This window comes from Aythya ferina (assembly GCF_964211825.1).
Source record: "Aythya ferina genome assembly, chromosome: 5".
NCBI classification, from domain to species: domain Eukaryota; kingdom Metazoa; phylum Chordata; class Aves; order Anseriformes; family Anatidae; genus Aythya; species Aythya ferina.
In genome coordinates this window covers 47,567,839-47,590,580 of record NC_140301.1, presented here as the reverse complement: position 1 = coordinate 47,590,580, position 22,742 = coordinate 47,567,839, and the positions used below count along the sequence as shown (strand labels likewise).

At 45.0% G+C, this 22,742-nt stretch overlaps 1 protein-coding gene across 7 annotated transcripts in view; it reads left to right on the top strand.

Moving 5' to 3' along the window:
• Nucleotides 1-22,742, top strand: part of FOXN3 (forkhead box N3) — a 131,056-nt gene that overhangs the window by 22,218 nt on the left and 86,096 nt on the right. For all 7 annotated transcript variants that reach the window (XM_084522738.1, XM_084522736.1, XM_084522741.1 and 4 more), the window contains exon 3: nucleotides 4,225-4,361. In XM_084522738.1, the coding sequence (XP_084378864.1) occupies nucleotides 4,225-4,361 (137 nt within the window). The remainder of the gene's footprint in view (nucleotides 1-4,224; nucleotides 4,362-22,742) is intronic.

The window sequence follows — 22,742 nt, the reverse complement described above, 5'->3', positions numbered from 1 at the left end:
GTTTTGGCAGGTCTACTCAGCAGGGAGTTGTTGGCTTAGCTTTATTTATTTGTTTGAAGCAGCAGGCTCCTCAGCTCGAAGGAGTCAACTGCCCAGCTCATCCCCTTTCTCCCCCATATGCCTACTCACTGTCATGCCTGGTTTCCCATTCCCAGCCTGATTTCTGCTTTCATAGGCTTGTGGAAGAAGCGCCGGGCACACGCAGGAGGTGAGGGAAGACAGTGCAGTGAGGCCGGTCTGCCCCTGGGGTACCCGGGCATAGGGGCCCCTCACAGGGTGTTGCTCCACAAAATGGGTGACCTAGAGTTGCTGCTCCCTGCTTTCAGTGCAGTCCTGTGCTGGCTCTGAGCAGCCGTGTGGCTGGAGCTGTGGAAGTTGCAGCAGCAATTTGCCCAAGTCTCTCTGAGCCCGTGTGTTTTGTGGCTCCCGCGTCTACTCTCTTCCCAAAGCTGTATTTTGGACAGACTGTTTGTGTGGTGGTGAGAAGAACCACCCTGGAAACAAGCTGCGTTCCTAACAAATTTCAAGTCAGTGCTAAAATAACCAGGGAACGAAATTCCTCAAATAAGCATTTGCCAGAATTTTTATATAGACAGGGTATGTATTTTTCCCAGCCGTCGGTCTTGGAAGGAGCTCAACACACAATTTTTTTATTGAGCTTTGGGCAGACGGTAAGTAACGTGTAGGGCCAGACAGTCAGTGGTGAGGTATATGGAAGCAGAACCTTTATAATGAGGAGTTTTAATGTGGATAATGCTATTATTCCTAACTATAACAATTGTAAGCATCATTTTTTGTTTCTTTTTATATTTCAGGCATCTTTTTTCCACTCTACTAAAAGATGGCCAAACATTTTTTTTTTTTTTGTTTGGATCCTACTAGGTTGTGTAAATAGGATTTTAAAACTTCTGTGTGCAGTCCATTCTGGAAATGGGAATTGGGGGAAAAGAAATTGGACAGTGAATATCTTAAACCTTTTTCATGGTAGTGCACCAGCGTTAATTGCTGGGGGAAATCAGCTTTGTGTACTTGAGATATCAGAAAGAATGAACGAATTGAAAGGTTGGAATGTAGCACACAATGTCCAGATACAGCCTGTGTGTGTATTAGATGACAGAAAAAAGGCTTAACAATATCTTAATGATAGCAGAAAGCATAATCAGGAAACTTTTTAAAGAAAAAGTACTCAGTTGTAAATTTTTATGGGGTAACTTTTACATGTTGGTTTCTTCCCCCTGTTAGTACCTTTGAAATAGCTTGCCTAGGGTTATAATCTGCCCTTGGAGAAGGTGAAGGGGACTCGTTGTAATACTCTGTCTTTTTTTTTAATAACATCAAACACCAATACAGAAGTAGCACGGACTGAACGGCAGGACCAAGGGAGATCAGTGCTCAGGCCAGGGAGGAGGAGGAGGCATTGTCGGGAAGTCTGAAAGCTCTCCAGTGCCGAGATTATCAGGGGCTGTTATCCACTCCTCAGTCACTTGTTGCCTGGGAGACAAATGTAATCCAAGGATTTTTTTTTTTCCTTTCTTGCTGGTTTTTGATTGGAGACACTATTGACTTTTGGCTTGGAGGAGGTAGTGAAGCAGCACGCCAAGTGTCATAAGATGGAAATTAATCACTAACCGATTGGTCTGAGTTCCAAAGATTTCCTTTCCTGTGATTGCTCTGTATATGGGAAGACTAATGACACATCTAAACAGTTAACAAAGCTCGTCACACCTCTGGCTGTCAGGAAGGATTCTGAGAGGATGACACTTCAGTTTTCTTTTCTTCTGCTCTGTTGTGTGATTGTGGGAAAACAAAGGTAAATAGCTTTAAAAAAAAAAAAAAAAAAAAAAAAAAGGAACTTTGCGTGGTTGGAGAGCTTTGCCTTACAGTGTGTTCGTTATTGCTGCTAAATTATAAGTCAGCTTACTTGCAGTGAAAATACAGCAAATCTGCCTTCCCAGCCTTTATTTTAACAAGGAGTGTAACTCTTTTCAGTACCTTTTGTGTGAGAGTTTCTGTTTTCCAGTGAGATTATTTCTGGCATTCACAAGAGCAAGTGAAACAAATGTAGCTTAACAACTATGCAAGGTTTTGAAGTTAGTCTTCAGTAGTGACTTCCTCTTGTAAACCCCTCAACTTGTACTAGCTCTAAAGGGTTTTAGGGGCTGATCTCTTCTAGGTTAGATGAAAACTCTGTATTGCATGTAAAGGAAAAAACCCTGAAGTTTGGAAGCAGTATGTTGTGTTCCAGGAAGAACAAGTAAGATGCATAGTGTTTAAGTGCAGCATTTTTAAACCTTGTCCCATGTTGTCAAGAGTAAGGAATCCAGCAAAGGTTTTCTCCCAAAGAATGTTCCTAGCTTTGCATGTTGCTCGCTTAAAAGGAAATTTGTGGTATTCTTGCTCTGGCTCTTGGATGGAGTGTGGAAGTGGAATTTGAGAGGTTTGGATTCTATTTTTGACTCTGTCCTTTGCCTAAAAAGTCACTTACCAAGCCTATCATGTGAAGGCTCTGGCTTATTGTCCCGGATTTGAAAGCTAAAATCCCTGGTTTGAGATGTATGGCACACGGCTTCCCCTGGTGACACCAGCAGCGGGCGTCGGGTCAGCTGCTCTCGCACCATGCCTGGAGGAGAGCCAGGGGCCTGGTTGCCTCCCTCGAGCCCCTTGGGCCTTGTGGCCCTGCAGGGGCCCAGCCTCAGCCCAGGAGCTGGCGGCTGTCTCCCCCGAGGCTGCTCGGCAGCCTTCTGGTTCGCAAGTGGCTGTGTAGGCTGGGAGGGACAGCGTGGTCCCACAGGAGCGCTGTGCAGGAGATGGGTTTGTGTCTGAAGAGAAGCGGTCCTGGCTGCTGCGGGTCCTGCCAGCTCCTCTCCTTTTTTTTCCACCACATCTCAGGCGGTGCTGCCAGCTTGCTGGGTGCTCCCACACTGCAATCCAGTGACGTTAGGGAAGCCTTTTTCCTATTTTTCTGTTGTCTTGGGGGAGGCTTCAGCGCAGATTAGAGAAGGAGCTCTGCAAGCACTTAGTGTCTTGCACACACATCCTAAAGCTGCCGTAAGGCAGAGGAGCACTTAGGAGCTGAGCTGGTGGGGCTCCACAGAGAAGTTTCCGAAAGGAACAAAGTGGCTGGCTTTGGTCTTCTGTGTGGCGTTAGGAAGCAGTCTCCCCCTCAGCCTGACTCTGCCCGTGCGGGTTTGCTGCATGACCCTGAGAGCCCTGCTCCGCTGCTGAGGATGGGAGTTCGGAGAAGGGGCGGCCAGAGGTGGTAGCACCGCCTCCCCACTGCTTCCAGAAAGCCTCAGCACTTACCAAAATGCTTGTCCTAATGCCTTGAAAGCCTGCCAGTGCAACTCAGTCAATAATGAGGACTGGTGCAAACTGAGGCTGCTCTTGGGTCGCTCCGTGTGCTTTCTTAGTGGGGCCGAGGAAGGGCTGTGCTGCTGCTTGCTCATGCAGAACAGTTCCAGGTGTCTGCGTCCTGAGACAAGAACCGAAATCATGCTGCTCATCACCAAAGAATAATGCTGAATTTCAGTGTAGTTTTCCCATTACAGATCGACTGCTTGAGCTGCTCTGTGTGTCCACAAAGGGTAACTGTTATTTTAACCGATCACAATTTCACAACACCCTGAAATGGTTTTAACTCTGATTTTACTGTGGTTTTTTGGTTCGTGTTGTTGTTTTTCTTTTTTCCCCTTAGGGGAGAAAAGATGATTAATTTTCTCTTGTAGTATAATGGCACTGATGTCATGTGGTTGAGGGACTAAATCCTTTTATTTTTAAAACAGTTGCTAGGGTGTTTAAACCCCTCCTTTTTAGCCCTGTTTCTTGTTAGTGTAACAGCAAAAGGAAAAGAAAAGCACTTTCAAAAAGAACCTAGCTTTCTTCAGAGTTTCCATTGAACAGTAACTGAAGCTTCTTATTTTTCCAGTGTGGGGTGGTGGGGACATTGCCAGATATTAAATTGTATTAACTAGTATCAAGGGGTGGGGGGGGAGAAGAGCAACTGAACATGCATTCTTACTTTTTTTTCCCCAGAAGTGTGATTTAAATCATATAGTCACAGTACGTTATTAATGGAGTAATAATCTCTGGCAAGCAAGCTGTGTTCACTTCTGTCAGACAAAAAACCCAAACCCACTGCTTTTCCTGACAAATACTGCTAAATAAATAAGGCTATGCCATTAGATCAAATATTTGATTTTTTTTTTAATTCTTTTTTCTTTGCAGAGTATTGGAAAGGGGTCCTTGTGGTGTATAGACCCAGAATATAGACAAAATCTTATTCAGGCTTTGAAAAAGACACCCTATCACCCATATTCGCATGTGTTCAATACACCTCCCACATCTCCTCAGGCATATCAAAGGTAAGCACTAGACGCATTTTACAACTCTAAATGTTTTCATCCAGTGTTGCATATGAACCTTGGTTGAGCCGTGAAGTGTGGTGAGGCTGGGCAGCTTGCAGCCAGCCGTGCGCGGGGCTGGGACATTGGGGCGCCGAGCCTTGGTGGCGGCCCTGCTCCGCCTGAGCCATGTGCTCCATTCACACCATACCTGGAGCAGAAATGGCGAACGGAGGGCTCGCCCCGTTATCACTAGGGGACAGCAGGGTACCCGTGCTCAGAGGGCATGGGTTTGTTTTCCTGGGGCATGCTGTGTTGTGCCCACGCAGCCCCCGGGTGGGTGAGCAGCAGCCCCTGCCTTCCTTGCTTTGCCAGCATCAGCGTGGGGTGGAAGCTGTCCATGTGCTCTGCGTGTGTTTTCACGTGGGCTGGTGCTTACGCCTAACCTTAGCGAAAGAAGAGGGAAACCTGTGACCGCCAAGCGGAGATGCAGGCACTGGGTTTAGACACAGCTGCTCTCTGCTCGCTGCTGACGTGGAGCTTGCTCGCTTCGCTTTCCCCAAAGGCTGTGTTGGAAACGCTGGCTGCCTGCAGCCAACCCTACAAAACCACCCAGCCGGCAGCATCACTGTGACCGAGCCATGGCAGTGGCGGCTCTCAACACCCTATGGACTCCGGCGCTTTTTGGGGCGGGGGGTGGATTTTTCCGGAATGGATCCTGCGCTTAGCGCTGTGCCTGGGGATGCTGGCGTGGGAGCAGCGGCCGCCAGCCCCGGGTGCCGGATTGGCCTGGCGGCCTCCATGGCAACGGGCGTCGCCATGGCACCACGTAGCCTGGCAGGTGCAGCGGCACGGCAGCATGGCAGCACGGTGTTATGGCGGCACAGGGCCTGCGCTGCCTGGCGCGGGGACAGCCCGCTGGGGCGCAGCCGCGCCGTTGCCGTGGTGACAGGGAATCCTGCATAGCAACGGCAGGCGGCCCGCAACTTTTAGGGGAATCGGCATCCTGCACCCGGCTTTGTCTGCCGCCTGGGGCAGAAGGATTGTGGCGTTTGTATATTTATTTAGTTTTATTTTTGTATTTTTTTTTCCCCTCCCCTGTTACAAAATGAGCTGCTGACTTATAGCGAGCCAGCGCCGGGAGGTGACAGGAGCACAGGGCTCCTGTAAGCCGCGCAGCATCCGCGGTATGGCCTCGCTGCATCCTATCTTTCCTGTGGGGCTTTAGAGAAATATTTTCCACAGTGTCACCATTCCATGGGATTTTTTCGCTTTTACGCTCCCCCTGCTCCCAGCGATCCCCCCGCTACTGCACTTCGCAGAAGGACAGATGAATAATTTGAGTGATGGCATTACAATGGTAATTTGTGTATTTGAATGAGGTTTGCTTCCAGAGCCTCATTTTATTGTCTCTGTTGCATTTTTAAGAGTATTTTAATTATGCCCATATAGATTTATGCAGAGACTCTTTTATCAAGTGAAAGTGTAAAGCACATCTGACACACAACTGGAGGGATTTTGATCCCTTCTAATCCCCACAAGCAAAACATTCCGGCAAACACACGCAGCTGCAAGCAGTAGCCCTGGTGTTTGATGCCTGAAGCAGGTATTCACTCTGTGGGGTGGCCTGGCCAGAACTGATGGTGTTGCTGGCAGCTGTCACCTGCAGGGGCTCGCGGTGGCTTTTCCAGGTCATCCTTCAACGATGTCCAGATGTAGCTGGGCAAATGGCAGAGCCGTCCTCTGAGCAACGGGTGGGAGGGTGCCACCAAAACACCGTCAAGCAAGTCCCCAGACTGAAAGGGAAACTTGCCTTCCCTGGAAAGAGGGAGATGGAAGAGCTGCTGCTATTCAGCTCGTGCTGCCAGGCGCTCGCACAGTAGCTATGAGTCTTCTGATAATGGCTGCATCATAAAACAAAGAGCTTGCAAGGCTGCAGGAGTAAACTGCTCACAAATAGACACCCGCAGGAGGTTGAGCTTTGCATTAAAATATTGTGGTCTTGCTCTTATTTTTAGCTGGGTGTCTTTCAGCACTTCCACTGTCAAATAAAACTTAATCTTCCTGTGGTCTTCTAAAATATTTAGTCAGTCACCTGCTACAGACTGACAGAATATCAGCATAAGGCTTCTCTAGGCCATCAGTGACTGTTGAATTAATTTCATTATGCATTGGTAGTTACATGGCAAAGTCATTTTTTGGATATATTTCTGATACATTCGCAAGTAGTTGAACATTCCCTGTGCGTTTGGAAAAACATTAATCCCATATGTATGTGATTGCTTTCTCATGTGTACAAAGACTTCGGTAGCGGGTAGAAAAATGTAAATCCGCTCTGCCATCATCATATCTCCCGAGCAATACATTGTCATAGTAACAAATTCCAAGGGAAATTCTTCTGATGGTGGAAGTGATATGTTTAGAAAAAATCCTTGGATGGCAGAGTTCTGTCGCTGTCTGTCAGCCTTACATAACTGAAGCCCACAACTAAGAGAAACCATGTCACCTGATGTTAATGAAATACGCCTGAAACAAGATAATTCACCAATATTAGAACGCCTGTAGGAAACTGGGTTAACCGGAGGAATTGTAAGGTTTATAAGGATCAGTTGCGGCGATTCCACAGGGGCAAATTGACCTATTGCTTATCTTTATCAGATGTTTTGGAAGAATAAGGATACACAAATGAATCACATGGTCAGTTTAGTATCTGCGTAAGCAGCTTAGGGGTGAATTGAGCATGGAGCAGAGGAATGTATTGTAAAAATGTCCCAAGCAAGATGATCACTGAATGTACAAATGCTCCTTTTCTGAGCAGAGTTAATTCCAGCAGATAATTTAGCTTTACAACTCCAACAGAACATGCTGCATAAACATAACAGGGAAGACTTTTTATGAAGGAGTTTTATAATGTGAACCCACACATTTAGATGACTGACTCAGTATTATACTAGTATCATTTTAGATTAGACATCTGACTCAAACCAGGAAGTTTGGATTACGCTGGGATCCATGTATACAAGAACGTAGTTTTGGGGGAAAAACAAGTCGCAGTGTTTGTACACAAGACAGAACTTCAGACTACTGTTGTCTGAATTGCTACTGCTTCTTTGAACGTGAAGAAGATTATCTGTAAGCTTAAGAGGAAGTATATAGTAATGCAAATAACTTAATTTTAATTGGGTTGGGTATGTGTTCTTAAAAGCAACACTCACGCCAAACAGAGAAACCTTTATTTTCTAATTCTTCTGATGGAGGCATATATCATGTCATTTATGATGAATTTCAAGGGTTAACTAACACTGATACACAGTGTGATAAAGAAAAAACTCTCCTGGGTGTGGAAAAATGAGTGCTTTAGTCCAAGGGCTACGGTGTGTTTCTTTTTAAATATTTACAGTTGTGTTGGCAATAGCAACCTTGAAACTTATTTATAGACACAAACTTTGTTAAGTAACTATGTAAGTCAGTGCCCTGATATTTTATCTGCATGCTTTACCTTCAGTTTTCTGACTCTGACTGAACTATAGGTGTGATTTTTCTCTTCTGGTAGTGCTTTGAGATCTTGAAATGGATTTTTCTTTTCTCTGAGTATGTCATATCAGTATAGTTCTCAATTATTTTCATTAGCAGAAGGAGAAATACTGTCAAGAAATGTAATGTAAAATTACAGAAATTATTAGCATCACAGATGGCTAAGAATTTTTTGGAGATCTGGGTGACCTCAGAATCCTGGCTAGACCACTTTATAGACTATACGATGTGTAGAGTGTTGCTTTTTTCTGCTTTTTATTTTTCCAATGTATTTTGCTAATTGTAGTTTGCTAAACCAGTGGTGAACATTGGCACATCTGGGCTAAGCTGCCATGTAACTGATGAAATTGCAAAGTGACCTGAAATAGGAACTGAAGAGAGGTTTCTTTCTTGCCATGCCCCAGCCCACCTGTTCAGAAAGGCTGCATCTGGTCCCTGGTTTCTTTGCATCTCTCCTGTAGGAGCAGCCTGGGTGAGATTGGTTGATGCGTTGTGTGTTAGTGGGGCTCTTGGGTTCCCGGCTCAGCAGCCAGGGAAGTCCAGGCTCAGCAAGTCACAGAGCCACCTCTGCAGCGACTGCCTTCTGTGTAAAGACCCTTTTCAGAGCATATTTCATTTAAATGGCACTGCTGCTTGGCCTGGTTCTTCCTTTTCCCTTCCTTTCTTGGAAGTGCATGATGTAGGAGTGGGTATGTTAGTGACCAAACGTTTTATGAAACTTTACGACTGGAGAATTTGAAAAACGAGGAGTGGCTTGTGTTTTATTGAATTTAGTGTCTCTTATCACTATTGCCTTCTGTGCAGCTGCTGGCTTTCTAGAAGTGCTACGAGCTCCTTAAATTTTAATCACTTCTTTCTCCGGTGTCATGTCCTTCAATATCTGTTTCTGCTAAAAATGTTTTTCTTTCTGCCCTTAATTCATACCATTTCAGCCAGTGACCTGTCCCAAGCGTAGGCGTTTTGTGAAGACTAAATTATGAAGAAGCCCACTGCAAAGCAGCACTTTTCACACGTTTTAGCCAAAGGTCTGGAGTGGGCTCAGGAGGGCAGCCCTCCTGAGGGGCCTCCCGCGGCCTCCATTTTGGTGGTGGCCCGTCTCCGTGGGAATGTGTGTTTGTGACACGCCACATTTCTTTGTGCTGCTGTAAAAGGAACGGTGCGTGTGACAGGTTTCCTTGTGAGGTAATCAGGTTAAGATAACCACACTCCCATACATACGTCTCATCCTGGGCTGAACGAGGAGCCGACTGCGGCACTGCGGTTGGTGGATACATGGGTTTGCTTCACGCGTGGCTTCCCTGGTAGCACTGGGTGCACGCGGTGGCCCCTGCTCCCTGTTCAGATGGGTAGCACAGGAGCGGGGTCTTTGTGATCATGAGCCCCTGTTTGATTTTTGAAATTTATTAGTGAGATACAAGACTTGGTGTATATTGGATATCAAGCTTCTGTGATTTCTATCACTGCAAGCTGTGTAGTGAACAGGGAGCATGGTGGCTGGGGGACGCTGATGTTGCTTGTTCATTTTGAATTTGAACCAAAGGAAATCACATTTTCCTGTTTTGAGACTGAAAGCATGCAGTCCTGCTACTCTTAATCCCAGCTTTCTGCTTCAATTTCCCTGGTTTAAAGCCTCCTGCCACATCTGGAGGAGGCAGACTGGTGGTCCTGATTGGTGCCCAGGCAGCTCCCCAGGCAGCAGCGTGTGCGCAGTGCTGGAGGCCCCAGCTCTCATGGGGCACCCAGGACACTGCTACAGGGGAAAAAAAATAAATAAAAAAAAAGACTTGAGCAATCACTGTATGCATGGTCTGCATACAGCCTGCTAAGGATGGGAAACTTTGAAGCTGTTGCACAAATGCTAAATGAACAACTGTTCTGTTTTCCTTGTGATACTCACCTCCCAGCTTCTATTTGTTGGCTGCTTTTAGCAAGCTTTGTGTTCAGTATTTGTTAAACACCCACCATGTGATGGTTTGGTTTAAGTGCTACGCTGTTACAGTGTGCACCCATATTTATGTCTCATTTAGGGGGCCCTTAAAAGTCCCTCTGTTTTTCCTCCGGTTGCTCAGACATTTCCACCTCAGGTTTGGGCCTGTCCTACAGTGCAAACAGCAGGTCTGAAGCCATGCTGGTACAGTCAGGGGACAGTTCAATCATTAACTCTGCACAGGGTAGTTTGTCACCTTGCTGTGGAAATAGTTTCCCCTCACCACAAGGACTGCTTTTGTAGATTGGCCACTTATAAAACTACTGGATTTGGAAAAACTCGTTCAATTTTTTTGCTGGTTTTGGCTTCACTGCTCCCTCCCTAAAACTGTCACAAACTTCAGAAACCCTGTTGCCTATTGAAATTAAACTGGCATCAAAGTGACCATGTTGAAGGTTATTGTTCTGGACAGTGTATAACCACTCTTTTTATCTGTAATGCTTTATGTATTGAGATCAGAAATGATCTTTTCTGGCCATTTGGTAAAGCTGGTGAAATAAACTTTTTCTATTCATTGAGTACTTTGAAACACTGAAAGACACTGTGGGGTATCTCTCTGCAAAAAGGGACCTAGAGAATAAATTAATGGATTGTCTTCTGCAGCCTAGAAGCGCAGCTTTAATTCTGTGTCACTTTTTCTGCTTTGGGTAGGATATGAAACTGACCATAGGGCAATCTACTATTTCTGTGCATGCTACAACCCCTTTATCAAGATTGATCTCAATATTTTACTTCCTGGGTTGAGTCAGAATGAGTTTTCTTCCCTTGGTATGGTGTCAAGGCGGAGTCTTTGGGGAATTTTGTTCTGCTGTTTCTGTAGTTCAGGAACACAAGGAAAACAAGTTCTTCCAAGCTGTGCCCTCTGACACAGTAATTTGGCTTGATTTGAACATCATCTGTATTTTGAGACTACGCTGCTTTATTTCAGTTTTCTGGCAAATGAAAGAACATTGGTTCTGTCTGATGCCAGGTAGGAATAGCAAGGAAAATAACTTTTGTTTGAGTGAATGCCTCTAACGCTATCAATGCATAAATATTTGAGGATTTGCCAGTCCAGGACCCATTCTCTATTATATTCTTATCAGTTCTTTAGCCAGTAGACTTCTGTGGTATGGGAAGTATCCTATTGGCTATGGCTTTATAAAACAAATAAGATCAACTCTTACCTTTTAAATGGAATTTTCTTGTACTGTGCAGTATAAGGGATGTTGAGGGGAGGGAGATGAATGGGGGAAGCAGGCAGCAGATCATGGACAGAAAAAGAAGAACAGAAAATCAAGTGTGTCCCCTTTCATACAACAGAGTTTCCTGAATTCTTGCTGTGACACCCTGTGCTCAGCAAGGACGACTGGTGGAAATACAAATAACTCTCTGATTGCGTCTTTGTTCCTCTCAAAATCAGACGAATGCTTCTGAGCTTTTTCAGCTGAGGTGTTTTCAATTCTTTCTCATCTGTCCCCCCAAAATGGTGCAAATGTCATGTTTCCCACTTGCTACATACATGCAGATTTGGTTCTTCACATCTTTATTTTGGCTGCGTGTTTGAAGGCCTTTGGTGAAGAACTGTAAAGCAGCATCCTTGGCCCGTCATTCTTCTCCAGTAGATGTTGGGCAAATACCAACTCCTTGCATTAAGTTGTTGTTATTCACAGCCTCATTTGCTGAGCAGTCTTCCCAGTTACTTGGCTTTTTAGGCTTTTTTTCCTTCCTCTGCGTTCTGTAGACAAATATAGCCATATTCCAAAGATAGCTTGAAATGATACTATAGATATTTCCACTTAAGTTCATGGGAAAAGGAAAGTCTGGGGATGTGTTTTAACTTTTTTTTTTTTTTTTAGTTTGTTTGTAAATCCCTCTAGCTCTAGCTACGTGGCTACGAATAATGGTTACAGTAGCCTCATTGACAGAGCCGTGAATTGGTGACTGCAGGAACTGGGACGCACATGGGTGCTGTGCTTTGAGGTGGTCATCTGCGACTCCCCATCCCTCCCTGTGCTGTCCCCGTTGTGCTGTTGGGCACTGAGGGCACGCCTGGTGCGATGCAGGGCCGTGTGGTGGTGCAGAAAGCAGAGGGTGTGGGTCTCCCCTCTCCCTCGGTCACTCAGTGGTGTTGGGTTCATCTCTCGCCTGTCACCCCACTAGCAGCCATTGCATCACTGCTACAGCTGCGGCGCTTGCGGGGTGGGGAAGCCTGGGCCACGCAATTCAGTAACAGTTCCCTGAATTGTTAGGAGCTGAAAATGAGGACTTGGGAGCGAGAGTCTGTGTGATGAACAGTGGATGACATGAGTATCATGTTTGTTAATCATACAATGTTACGGCAGTGGAAATTATTTGACTTCTGCATATGAAAACAGATTCACAAAGTTTGGGAAACTGCAAATAGTATCATGGTGTCTTGTATATTATTGATGCTAAATTCAGTAAAGGTTTCTAATTTCCATATATTAATAAAGGTTTTCCATAAATCAAGTTAAATTTTAAACTTTATTTTTAATTATTCCTTTTTCTTTAGATTATCTTTACTTCACTCTCCATTAGCTATTGGCTTTCTTTTATTTGGTTCTTTTAGTAAGAATGATTTGCAGGGAAAGTCACTTTCTTTGCGGCTCTGTTGTTAGCCCGACATTCTTAGGACAGTTTCTAATGTCATATTAATAGTAACAGACCTTCTATGAGGAAAAAAGCAATGAAGATTTTTTCAGAGCCTTTCAAACAATAGGGAAGGGATGGCTGTTCTGTAATGGTTGCTCCTGTGATTCTAAGGAATTCTGTAGTTTAAGTCTTCAGTACTTATTTAATAGTTGTGTTAGACTCCAAGTAAGGTGCACTGACGGTTTCCAAGAATTGCAGTATTTGCTGTCATAAAACTGTGCACCTTTTATCCTTTTGCCTAGTTTTTGAATGAATGTTGAGGAATAAAGATCCCATTTAAAGTATGAGAGGTGCAGTTGCATTTTGTACCTGTGTCAGGTATCCACGTAATCCTTGCCTGTGTATTTGAGCCAGGATTTCTCGAGGTATCAATCAGTCTTTCTACAAATGTTTTTCTAAAAAACATCCTAAATGTTCAGAGCATTTCCAGTATCACGTTGCAGTACCCATGGCCGTAAATTTTAAAACGAAAGGCAAAGTTTCCCTTCAAAGCTATTTCTTCAGTAAATATTTATTTTCAGATAAAAAGCTCAAAACAAGTTTCAGAGGGTTAGGCTTTTTGCATCTTTATTGGCTGGCAGTCTTTTTCAGGGACACATGTGGTGTCCCAGCATATGGATACGTGTACGTGCCATTTATAGTCTGTGTGTATATTTTGGAGAAGAAAGTTTGTTTATTCGCAAGAAAGGAAGTTTGGGGATTGTCTGTTAATCGGTGAAAGCTTGAACCATGATTTTTATCATCACCTTTGCCAGCTGTGACTTGATTTCTGGTGTCACACAACTCAGCTCAGGGCTTGCCGGTGGTGATCCGTGACCACGTTCCCCGTGGCTCATCACCACAACGCCTGATCTTTGGATCCTACTATGTAAGAGTGGATCCTCTTCCTCTGATTTTCATAGGACTGCTTTTTGTTCAAATAAAGCTATTTTGCTAATGGCTCAGAGAAATAAAAACTAAAAGAGTTTGAAGTGTATTAAAATGTCTCATTTTGAAGTTTTGCAACAAAAAGTATGGAGTCCTTTTTCTAACCAGAAATTTTTAGCACTTTTGTGTTTTGAATTTTGACGTGGAAATCAAGCTGCTAGCTTCATCAGAACTAAGTTTACTTATCTAAAAACCTTTTTTGGAGGAGGCCGTGGGAGGTCCTTAGTGGAGGAATTTCCAACTTCAGCAGAGCTGTGTATGGCTGAAAAGAGAGGCCGCCTTCCCCACGCGTTCACCTGAGCTGAGAGTTGCTGCTTTTTGTATGGCTAATGTGTTTTATGCTGTGGAGGCCTGGTAAAACATTCTTTTCCCTTTCCATTTATGAAATAAGAAGAGCTCTTTTTTTTTTTTTTTTTTTTTTTTTTTTTCCTTTGTAAAGCTGTGTTGAAGCTCTGAAGGTGATAGTTTGGTTATCTGTACCACATTTCTTCACAGATTCTTGAACTTAATTTTCGGAACCCCCACAGCCATTTAAAGAAAGCGTGTCAAGCAATTTTGGTACCTCTAAACATAAATGAGAATTAAGGGGTTGTTTTAGGTATATTTGAAAAATGGTGTTGTTGAGTTTCCTTAAATTTTGTGTGGCCCCGAATGCAGTGTGCGTGCATGGGGTGTATGCGCATGCTTGGTTGTTGGGGGGATTCGCTCCATTTCTAAATCATAAAACTGCTTTGTAAAATATCTAATTTGTAAGTTGTTTTTGGCTTGGTTGATTCGTTAGTTTGTTTTTGCTATGAGTTAAAGGTTGGTGGGGAAAGGGGGGTGTTAAACAGTAGGCCTCAGAAAGTGGGCTTCCGTTCAGCTGCGATTTCCAGAGCTCCTTCAGATGCAGCCTGGATGAGGATGCTGGACTCCACGGCTTTCTAGGTTGGAATCCATCTTGCCAATATTTCAAGCCAGCCTGTGCTGTGTTAACAAGCACAGATGAACCTTGCTGTGCCGTTCTTAGGTGTTCTGCAAAACTTTCCTCTCTGGCATCTGTTGGTGGGGGCTCTGGCCCCAGCAGGCTGCTGGTTTCATCCACTTCGGTGGGGTTGATGCTGTTAGGCTTTTGGGGAGATTCCATGTGCTCAGTCCAAGGCTTTTTTTCCCCCTGTGACCGTATTTTAGTGATAAATGTGCAATCCTCCAGGGGTTTGAGTGCACCGGGGTGTGTGTGTATGTACTGGGTGCCTTTTATGTCCAAAGGCATCATGGCTGCCAGGCTGCTGCTCTCTTCTGCGCCTGGAAACAAAATGTGCTGGTTTACCGAAGGTGAACTATTTCCATTACAGAAACTCAGCGCAACAGCGATAGGCGGGTGGCCTAAGCAAACCGGCTTGCAGTGGGTTTGTCCCGTCAGCTCGTCCCGGCAAACACACTGGAGGACTTAGTTGTGCTGTGCGGTGACTCGTGGGGGGCACAGACGAGAACGGGCTCAGTTTGCTCGGCTGTCGGGGGCGCAAAGGTGCAGGACTTAACCCTCCGTGCCTCAGGATCATTTCTTCCTCACGAAAAAGGAATGAGTGAGTGATGGGCCGGCCCAGTACCAGCGTGGATCGGAGCCGTCACGTTCCTTTCCTTCCACTCGGACTCACTTCTGCCCTGTTGGCACTCTCCTCCTGCTACCTGCCCGACCGTACTCTGTAGGCTTGTGTCGTGCCTCGGTCACATACCATCGTTCTTCATTGCTCCCCTCCTAAGGCATCCAGGATTGTACAGCCAAAGGGTCTTGCTAATACAAATGTAAATGTATTTCATTCTTACCTTGCTGTGGCATGCGTGCAGTTGTTAAATTTTCTTTTCATTAGCTTGTATGAGATATTTTTGGTATTGGAATTGGTGCTACATGGACTTCATCTGTGAATGTGGAATAACTGTAGTTTACGATTCAGCCCTTTTCAAAGGTAATAGCCAGTGTCCAGCTCCCTACAGCTGCTGGTTGATGTCTGTATTTGTTGCCTGTGGCCCCTTTCCTCTGACTGCTCTTGTCCGTGTTTGTCCATGCTGCAGTTTTTGACTTAGCTGATGGCTGGCTGTGTTGTCTGCCTACACATTTTGCAGAGCTCTACACCTCTCACTATTTTTTTCTGTGGCTATTTTTATCAGGATTTTATTAAGTACCCTTCTAATAGAAATCCTGTTCAAACAGTTGCTATAGACTGCTTGGGAAACATCCTAAGATTAGTTTGAAAAACTCAGATCAGACTAGACTCTTTTGTCACTTTAACTTCAGTGTCTAAAAGTGTATATAATTCTCTGGTTTAGTGTGTGTGGTTGTTGTTGTTTCTTAAACCAGAGTATGTGAAATTTGCAAAAGTAATTGCATAATAATGCAGATAGTGAAGATTGAGCTAATAAAAATGCAGTGGTTCTTTAAAATGTCCAAGCAGCACTGGGAATTTGTATTAGACGGTTCTGCTGGATGCAGGTCCCAGTATATAAAAAAGAGATGTAAACTTAGCAAATTGGGGTTTCTTTGGGTTTCATTCGTTTCAGTGTTTAATCGGGATTAGCGGATGGAGGAAAAAAAAAGTAAAAAAAAATAGAAGTAAAATACAATAACAATAATAATTAAAACTAACCTAATTTATTATTATTATGTATCTTTCCTGAAAAGACATTTTTTTCCAGCCAGCTGTCTGATCAGTGGCAAAATTCATAGCAGCTCCCCAAGTATTTAACATCTCTATTAATTGGAGTTCCTTCTCTGGATGAAAAAATGTTCTTTGGTTAGCTGTTTTGCATATGAAAGATGAAGACAACCATTTTTCTCATGAGATTAAAAAAATAAATAAAACAATTAATTAAATTGAAATCATTTTCTATACTTAAGGGAATGAATAACAAACAAAGCTTCTGGAGCAGCCAGCTTTTATTTTCCTACTTGCAAGTATAACATAATGCAAAAGGAAGACTTTAGACAAACACATTCTTTCCATGGAAGTTGAAGAGCCATAATCAGATGTATTGCTAAAGTGATGTAGATCTTTCTTTTGCTGCCTTTTTTTTTTTTTTTTTTTTCTTTTCTGCTGCTTTTGGCTTCAGATGTAGAAATAGAATTGCTGAGATTTGGGGAAAAAGAGAATGGAAAATTCTGCTGGAAATGCTAGAACTGGTCTTTTTCTGTCTCCCTGGGGATATTACCATCCAAACCCTGTTTTGAAGAGGCACAGCAGCAAGCTGTATCGATGAGCTCTGGAGCAAGAGGTTCAGGAGCTGAATTTGTTGAGTGGCACTGCCAAAAAAACCCACAACCAAACAACAACAACCAGAACCATTTTGTTTATTTCCATGTTCATTGCTATTCTCTGTTCTGTGGGGGTTGGGATGCCCTGAGTTGTGCCTGATCGTTAAAGCCCCCCAGACTAAGGGGACATTTCTGATGAACTGTTTGGATTTACTGCCCAGTTTGCCTTCTGGCTAACCTAACACAACAGAAACGTGCTCAGGCTTTGGCCGCATGGTCCTGGGAGCAGCATCTCCTGATTGCTCAGCAGAGGGTTGGTTTTTGTGGTGTTTTTTCTTCTTTTTGTGTTTCCTTTCTGTCCTTTGCCACGTCCTTTTAAGATGCTCTCATTGCCCTTGCACGGTAGCAAGCTGTCCTCTCAGCTGTGCTGATGAAGCTCGTGGCACTGCATCATAAACTGGGTCCTGGTTGTTTGTTTATTTTTAAGGGATTGGGGCTTGTCAAGGAGGGATGTGGGCTTTCTAAAAACATTCCTACCAGAGAGAACGTGCCACTGAACCACAATGTCCCTGAGGCTGGGTGGATGGCACAGTGCTGTGATAACAAAATAATGCTCAAATCTAGCTCCCAAAGCACAGAAGAGCACAGAGCATCATCATACTTCGGTGTATTTTGGCAGGTTAGTGCTCTAAAACTGCCCTAAAGGTTTCTTGACTTGCAAACTTGTATTGTCAAGTCACTTCCATGCCACAGGGAAGTTTCCCAGTGCTGGGTAAAGCAGCAGCTGGGGAAAGAGGAGCCTTATCCCAACATTGAGGTTCCCCAGTCTCGGTGAGCCTAATTCGCATGGCACAGTTTAGCAGCCTGCTGCATCTATGTCTGTACTAAGACACAGTATCAGTAGGGCTATTCCTAATCTAATTAATCTGTAACTTAATTCCTCGCTAATCCTCGGCTGGCATGGGAGTTTGAACCGCACCAAAGCGGGCAAATGCTACCTGGGGACTCTGACCCGGGGAGAGGCAGCACGGGCTGCTCCTCGCTGCCTGCCTTCTGATCTCCAGTCCTCAAACTGCAAGGTAGAAAGGAGAGGTGATTTGGAGGGAACAAACAAGCTAACAGTAATCCCTCTGTGAAGCAGGAACTCGGTTTTCACTGGGATGTCTCTCTGGGCCTGCTGCATTGCTGTTGTGCACAGACTTTGACACCTGGATGGAAAACTTGTCTCTTTAATAGCTTGTGGGGAAGAAACAAGCACATGGGCTCTGGCCTGTCTTGGTCACTGACCAGGCGCAAATAATGAACTTATTAAACTGAATTAATCTCTTAAAGGAAATGGTTTGAAATCCATCTGGTAGAGAGCTGAAAAGCAGACTCAATAAAATCCTAGGAAATTGAGTGTAGGAAGCAGTTTTCTGTTGGCAGAAAGCAGAATTGGATGACCCGAGGAGAGTCTTTCTGTCTTGAATTTCTGACACAGAGGCAAACAGAGATCAGCAGCAGACCCTGCGCACAGGGCTGCAAATGGCATTTCCAGGAGATGAGACTTAAATGCACTTGTTCCAGCTGAGGTGGAGCACGATTCCCTCAGCGAGGTGTCACGCTGGGGGTTGCTTTTTTGATGGGGCATCCTAATATTCAGAAGGTAGTCGTATGCACGAAGCTGAGCATACTGCTTAAATCATAGGCCACTGAGACACCGGCTGATCTCAAGCTATGGTGCCAAGGAAGGAAAATCATCAGTAACTTCAGCTTTGTGTGCAAGCCTGCTATTGATTTCTGTGGCTGGAAATAAATCACAAGTTCTTTTTGTGTAGTTGTTGTGTACCCACACCGTCCCCAGGGGATACTTGAAGTGACAACTCGTGCTTTTTCCCCCATTGCCACTCCGATGCTGGCTGGATGTGAGGAGGGTGCTCAAGTGTAAGCCTTTCTGCACAGAAACTGCCAGGCTTGCCTTTTTGCGCTGGCAGATTCCCAAAGTGCAGTGAGGTGATGTGGCCCTGCGCTGGCTTCTGCAGGAGGCTCGGCACCTGGCAGTCCACCTTTTGTTGCTGCTCCACGCGAAGGGCTCATCCTTTAGGAGAGTGTTGGGCTGTGTCCTCTGGTTTTTGACGCTAATGGGTTCTTCACAGCGTAGCTCTTTGCCTAAGGACATGTATTAGTGAGCTGGGTATGGATGTAGCCTGGCAATTGCATTCGTACTTCGGAGCACTCCTTGGGGGTGTGATGGAGGCAATGCACATCCCATCAGACGACAAGTTTCTTGCTGTCCCCCAGCTTCCAGACAGTACACAGCACTGTATTACAATCAGTGCCAAAACTAGGTGCAGACTCTCAGCAATGTAATCTTGCCAGCTTTAAAAACTTTTGAAGCCTTTGGTTTATTTTTCCTGAATCAAAGCTTAAGGTTAGCCCTAGGTTTGCTGGAAATGAATGTCCATTGGAGCCAGCTTTTTTGTGTGTTTGTTTTTAATGCCCTCGCTAGGCTGAAGTTTCCAATTACAGAAAAACGAATTTTGCTCCCAAATCTGGCTGGGAAACGGTCAACACTGATAGTACCTCGGTAAGAGAAGTCTTTGTTCCTTTCTGGCACTACCTGCAAAGACAGTCATTAGCTGAAAAGTAGCAGGCTTGCTTAAATCTCTTCTTTGCTTATTATTATTCAGGGACCCGTGCTCTCGAACCTTTCTCAAACAAAGGCTGCCTTTGCACCACCCCAGCTAAATCCCGTCCCGTCAACACGACACGCAGCTCGCAGGGCCGCTGCTGCTCCTGGCTGAGCCCCGAAGCCCCCGGCGTGCCCAGCGTGCAGATGGCCTGCAAGCTCTGGAGCTCCTCGAGCAACACCGGGGTGGCTCCTTGGCTCTGCGAGACCCTGCCGCGCACGCTGTGCGGTTTAAAGGCAAAATGCTTCCTGCTAATTATGAGCAGTTACTCTGTAGGGACAGACTCATTATAGGGGCGCTGAGCCCTGGCCCGCCATCCTTTTCAGCACCTGAATAGTGCGGGAGGGAGGGGGAAGAAAATGGCAAGAGGAACTGGAGTGCTGGCACCAATTAGTCCTCAGATTACTGAAAGAGGATTGCAATTTCAAGGCCAAAAAGAGTAGGGAGTGGGTAAAAGGATTTGAAATGAGATTATGGGACCTAAAAGCGCCTTTCTTTTGTTACGGAAATAATTCAGCAGTTTTGCTCGAGCCAGTGAGACAATCCCGTTTGTGGCTGGAGTCGGGGAGCTGTGTCCCGTTGCTTTTTCAGGTTCTTTAGCTAAGTTGATCCCCACTCGCATTTGTTAGCGCTTCCTGCAAAATCAAAGTGTTTCCAGCAAACAAACAAAAACAGAGGAAAGCTACTGGCTCATCAAAAGGCCTGTTGTTTTTCAGGAAGCTTATTTGTATTCTTTGAAAGGAGAGCCAAGGGAAGGAGGCAGATTGAACTCCTTTTTTCTTTGGGAAAACTTTTCCTGGTGGTTACCACGAGACCGGCACTGGTTGCCCTCTCGCCACCCGTAGCGGAGATGAGCAGCAGTGCTGCTTGTCGGCCTGCTCAGAGGTGCAGGTCCTGTAGCTCCTGCTCCCCTTCCAAGCAGCCTCCTGTCGGCACAGTAGCAGTGTGTGTAGTCACAGAATCATCTAGGTTGGAAGAGCCCTCCAAGATCACCGAGTCCAACCTCTGACCTAACACTAAGTCCTCCACTAAACCATATCACTGAGCTCTACAGCTAAACGTCTTGTAAAGACCTCCAGGGATGGTGACTCAATCACAGTCCTCCTCGTCCAGGAGGAAAGGGCGTGAAGCCTTCCCACCCTGCTCAGGCTAGCCTTCAAAACCTGTCGTAGGGTCCCTCCAAGAAAAGAGGGGGGGGGACTGAGGGGTGAGCCCACCACCAGAGTTCCCACGCAGACAGAACGGGGATTGGTGAAGGAACACAGGCTCTCATACTGCCCATGGGATTTGTTTAATTGGCTTAATAAAGCTGCAGTGGTAAAGTTGATGTTGCTATAGGCATCTTGTGGCACACACTAGTCACAAACTTTCTGAAATAAGATTAAGATGTAAAAAAGCAGTTCAGGAGAGGAGATAACACGGAGGAGGAGGAGACCATTGAGGCAGAGGTTAGCAATGACAAGAGAATGGCAAGGCCTCTTACAAGTAGGAGAGCAAAATGCTTTGAAAAGGGCAACGGGTACTGTGAGATGACAACAATTTCTGCTAAAACCCCGCATCCCTTCATGTTTCTCTGTGGTGCCAACTGTAGGTGCAGGGATTTCTGAACAGGAGCTGGTGTTTCAGTGGGTTGTGGCTGATGGAGAGCACAGGCGGTAGCTGAGGGGTCGGTGCTACCAAGGGCTGGATGTGCTGCTCTCCGATGTGTGTGTGTTTGCTTTCAGTCATCTGTGTGTTTGCTGGAGAATGCAGTGATGTGCTATAAATGAGACTGAAAAAAGGGACTTGGCTGTCAATGAGGTTACTAACACGAGAGTCAGCTGGCAAGGTGTGGCGGAGTGGCTTGTTCAGTGCCCCCCGTGACTTGTCAGAAGTTACTTTAGCACGTGAAGAAAAGACTTCTGCCTAATCGGTTGTAGTAAACGGATGCTGTATAAATTAATCGTGCCTGTAATGTTTAGGAGGTGATGTCCCGTTCGTTTTATGACTGATTAGGATCATTTCACTAGAATGAGCAAGCTTGAGGTCATCTGGTGTTTGAACAGCACAGTTTGTTACTTTCTGTGATTTGCTGCTTTAGAGGGCACGGATGCTATCAGGAGGTGTCAGGGTGTCAGTGGCACTTTCTAAACACCAGTGAACCATAATTAATTGTTTCCTGTAATCTAACTCATTGATTTTCTATATTTGAGGTGATCCGAGGAACAGCTTTACTCCAGGGATTAATTACAGAGAGAGAGAGAGTGCACATACACTTATGAACATATTTTTGCTAGTTAATTCTAATGAGGATTTTTTCTGCAACCGCATGGCAGGTCCTGAGTCAACTGGAAGGGGAATTGCTCAGTATCTGACAGAGAGCCATGCCCGTCTTAACAGCTGCTTTTGGTGCTCGTCATCAGCGAAATGCCTCTGGTTTGGGGTTGCCCACAAGCAGGTGGAGCTTCCAGGGCCTCCTGGCTCATCAAGGAGAGAGCTCTCGGTCTCCTCTCCTGGCTGTTAAACCAGAGCTGTTCAGCAAGGGGCACAGTGGGTTGCTGAACTGTCATGTTGGTTTTCTTGTTTTGCTTTCTTGAGCTTTATCAAGAGAGAATTAAGTGGTCTAGACTCTAACTCTAAGCTTCTGTGTTTTCACACAAGGTTATTAACAAACTGCTGTCTAAATATACCACGCAGAAATAGTAAATTCAGATATTTGCAGCTTTGTGGCTTTTTTTCATGTTTGCAACAATTTTTTTCAAATTTCCCTACATAAAGTTGCAGCTGGTAAAGTGGAGATGTAGAAACCAGTACCTCACAGAAACCTGCACCTGAAAGCACAAACAATTGCCTGCCCACCTTCACCTTTCCTCATACAGCCTTTGTTTCTATACCTCTGCTTCGTCTGCTGCAAGTCCCGGAGTGAAGAACAGGGGGCTTAAGCCATTTCTTACCAGGTCACATTCAATTTCTGTACAAACACCTGAGAAGCAGCCAGCAAACGAAGGGAAGCATAGACCAGATCACAGGTTTCACTGTGGAAGCTGAGATTTGTTGAAGAAACAATGCTACAAGACACTTTCTGGAAAGGTAGTCTCCTTTTTGGTCAGGATGCCACTTCATCAGTCACATGAAAAATTGCTGGCTTAAAAGTAGAAGGGTGACTTCTTGTTAGAAATTATGGGAAGGTCAGTGTTTCTTTCCCCTTGCAAGTTCTTCATTCATGCAGGTAATACTATAACCTGAGAAAATTATTATAAAGCTATCAAGTACAATGTTGGTGTTCTCAACAGGCAGAACAGCTGTTCTCAGAGCTAAGAATTAGGGATAAAGGCACACCCTGAATGGTATTTCCCATTACAGGTGGGAGGTTTATTTTTCTCCTAAGATGAAAGTGGCTAAAGATAATTTAAAAATGAGTA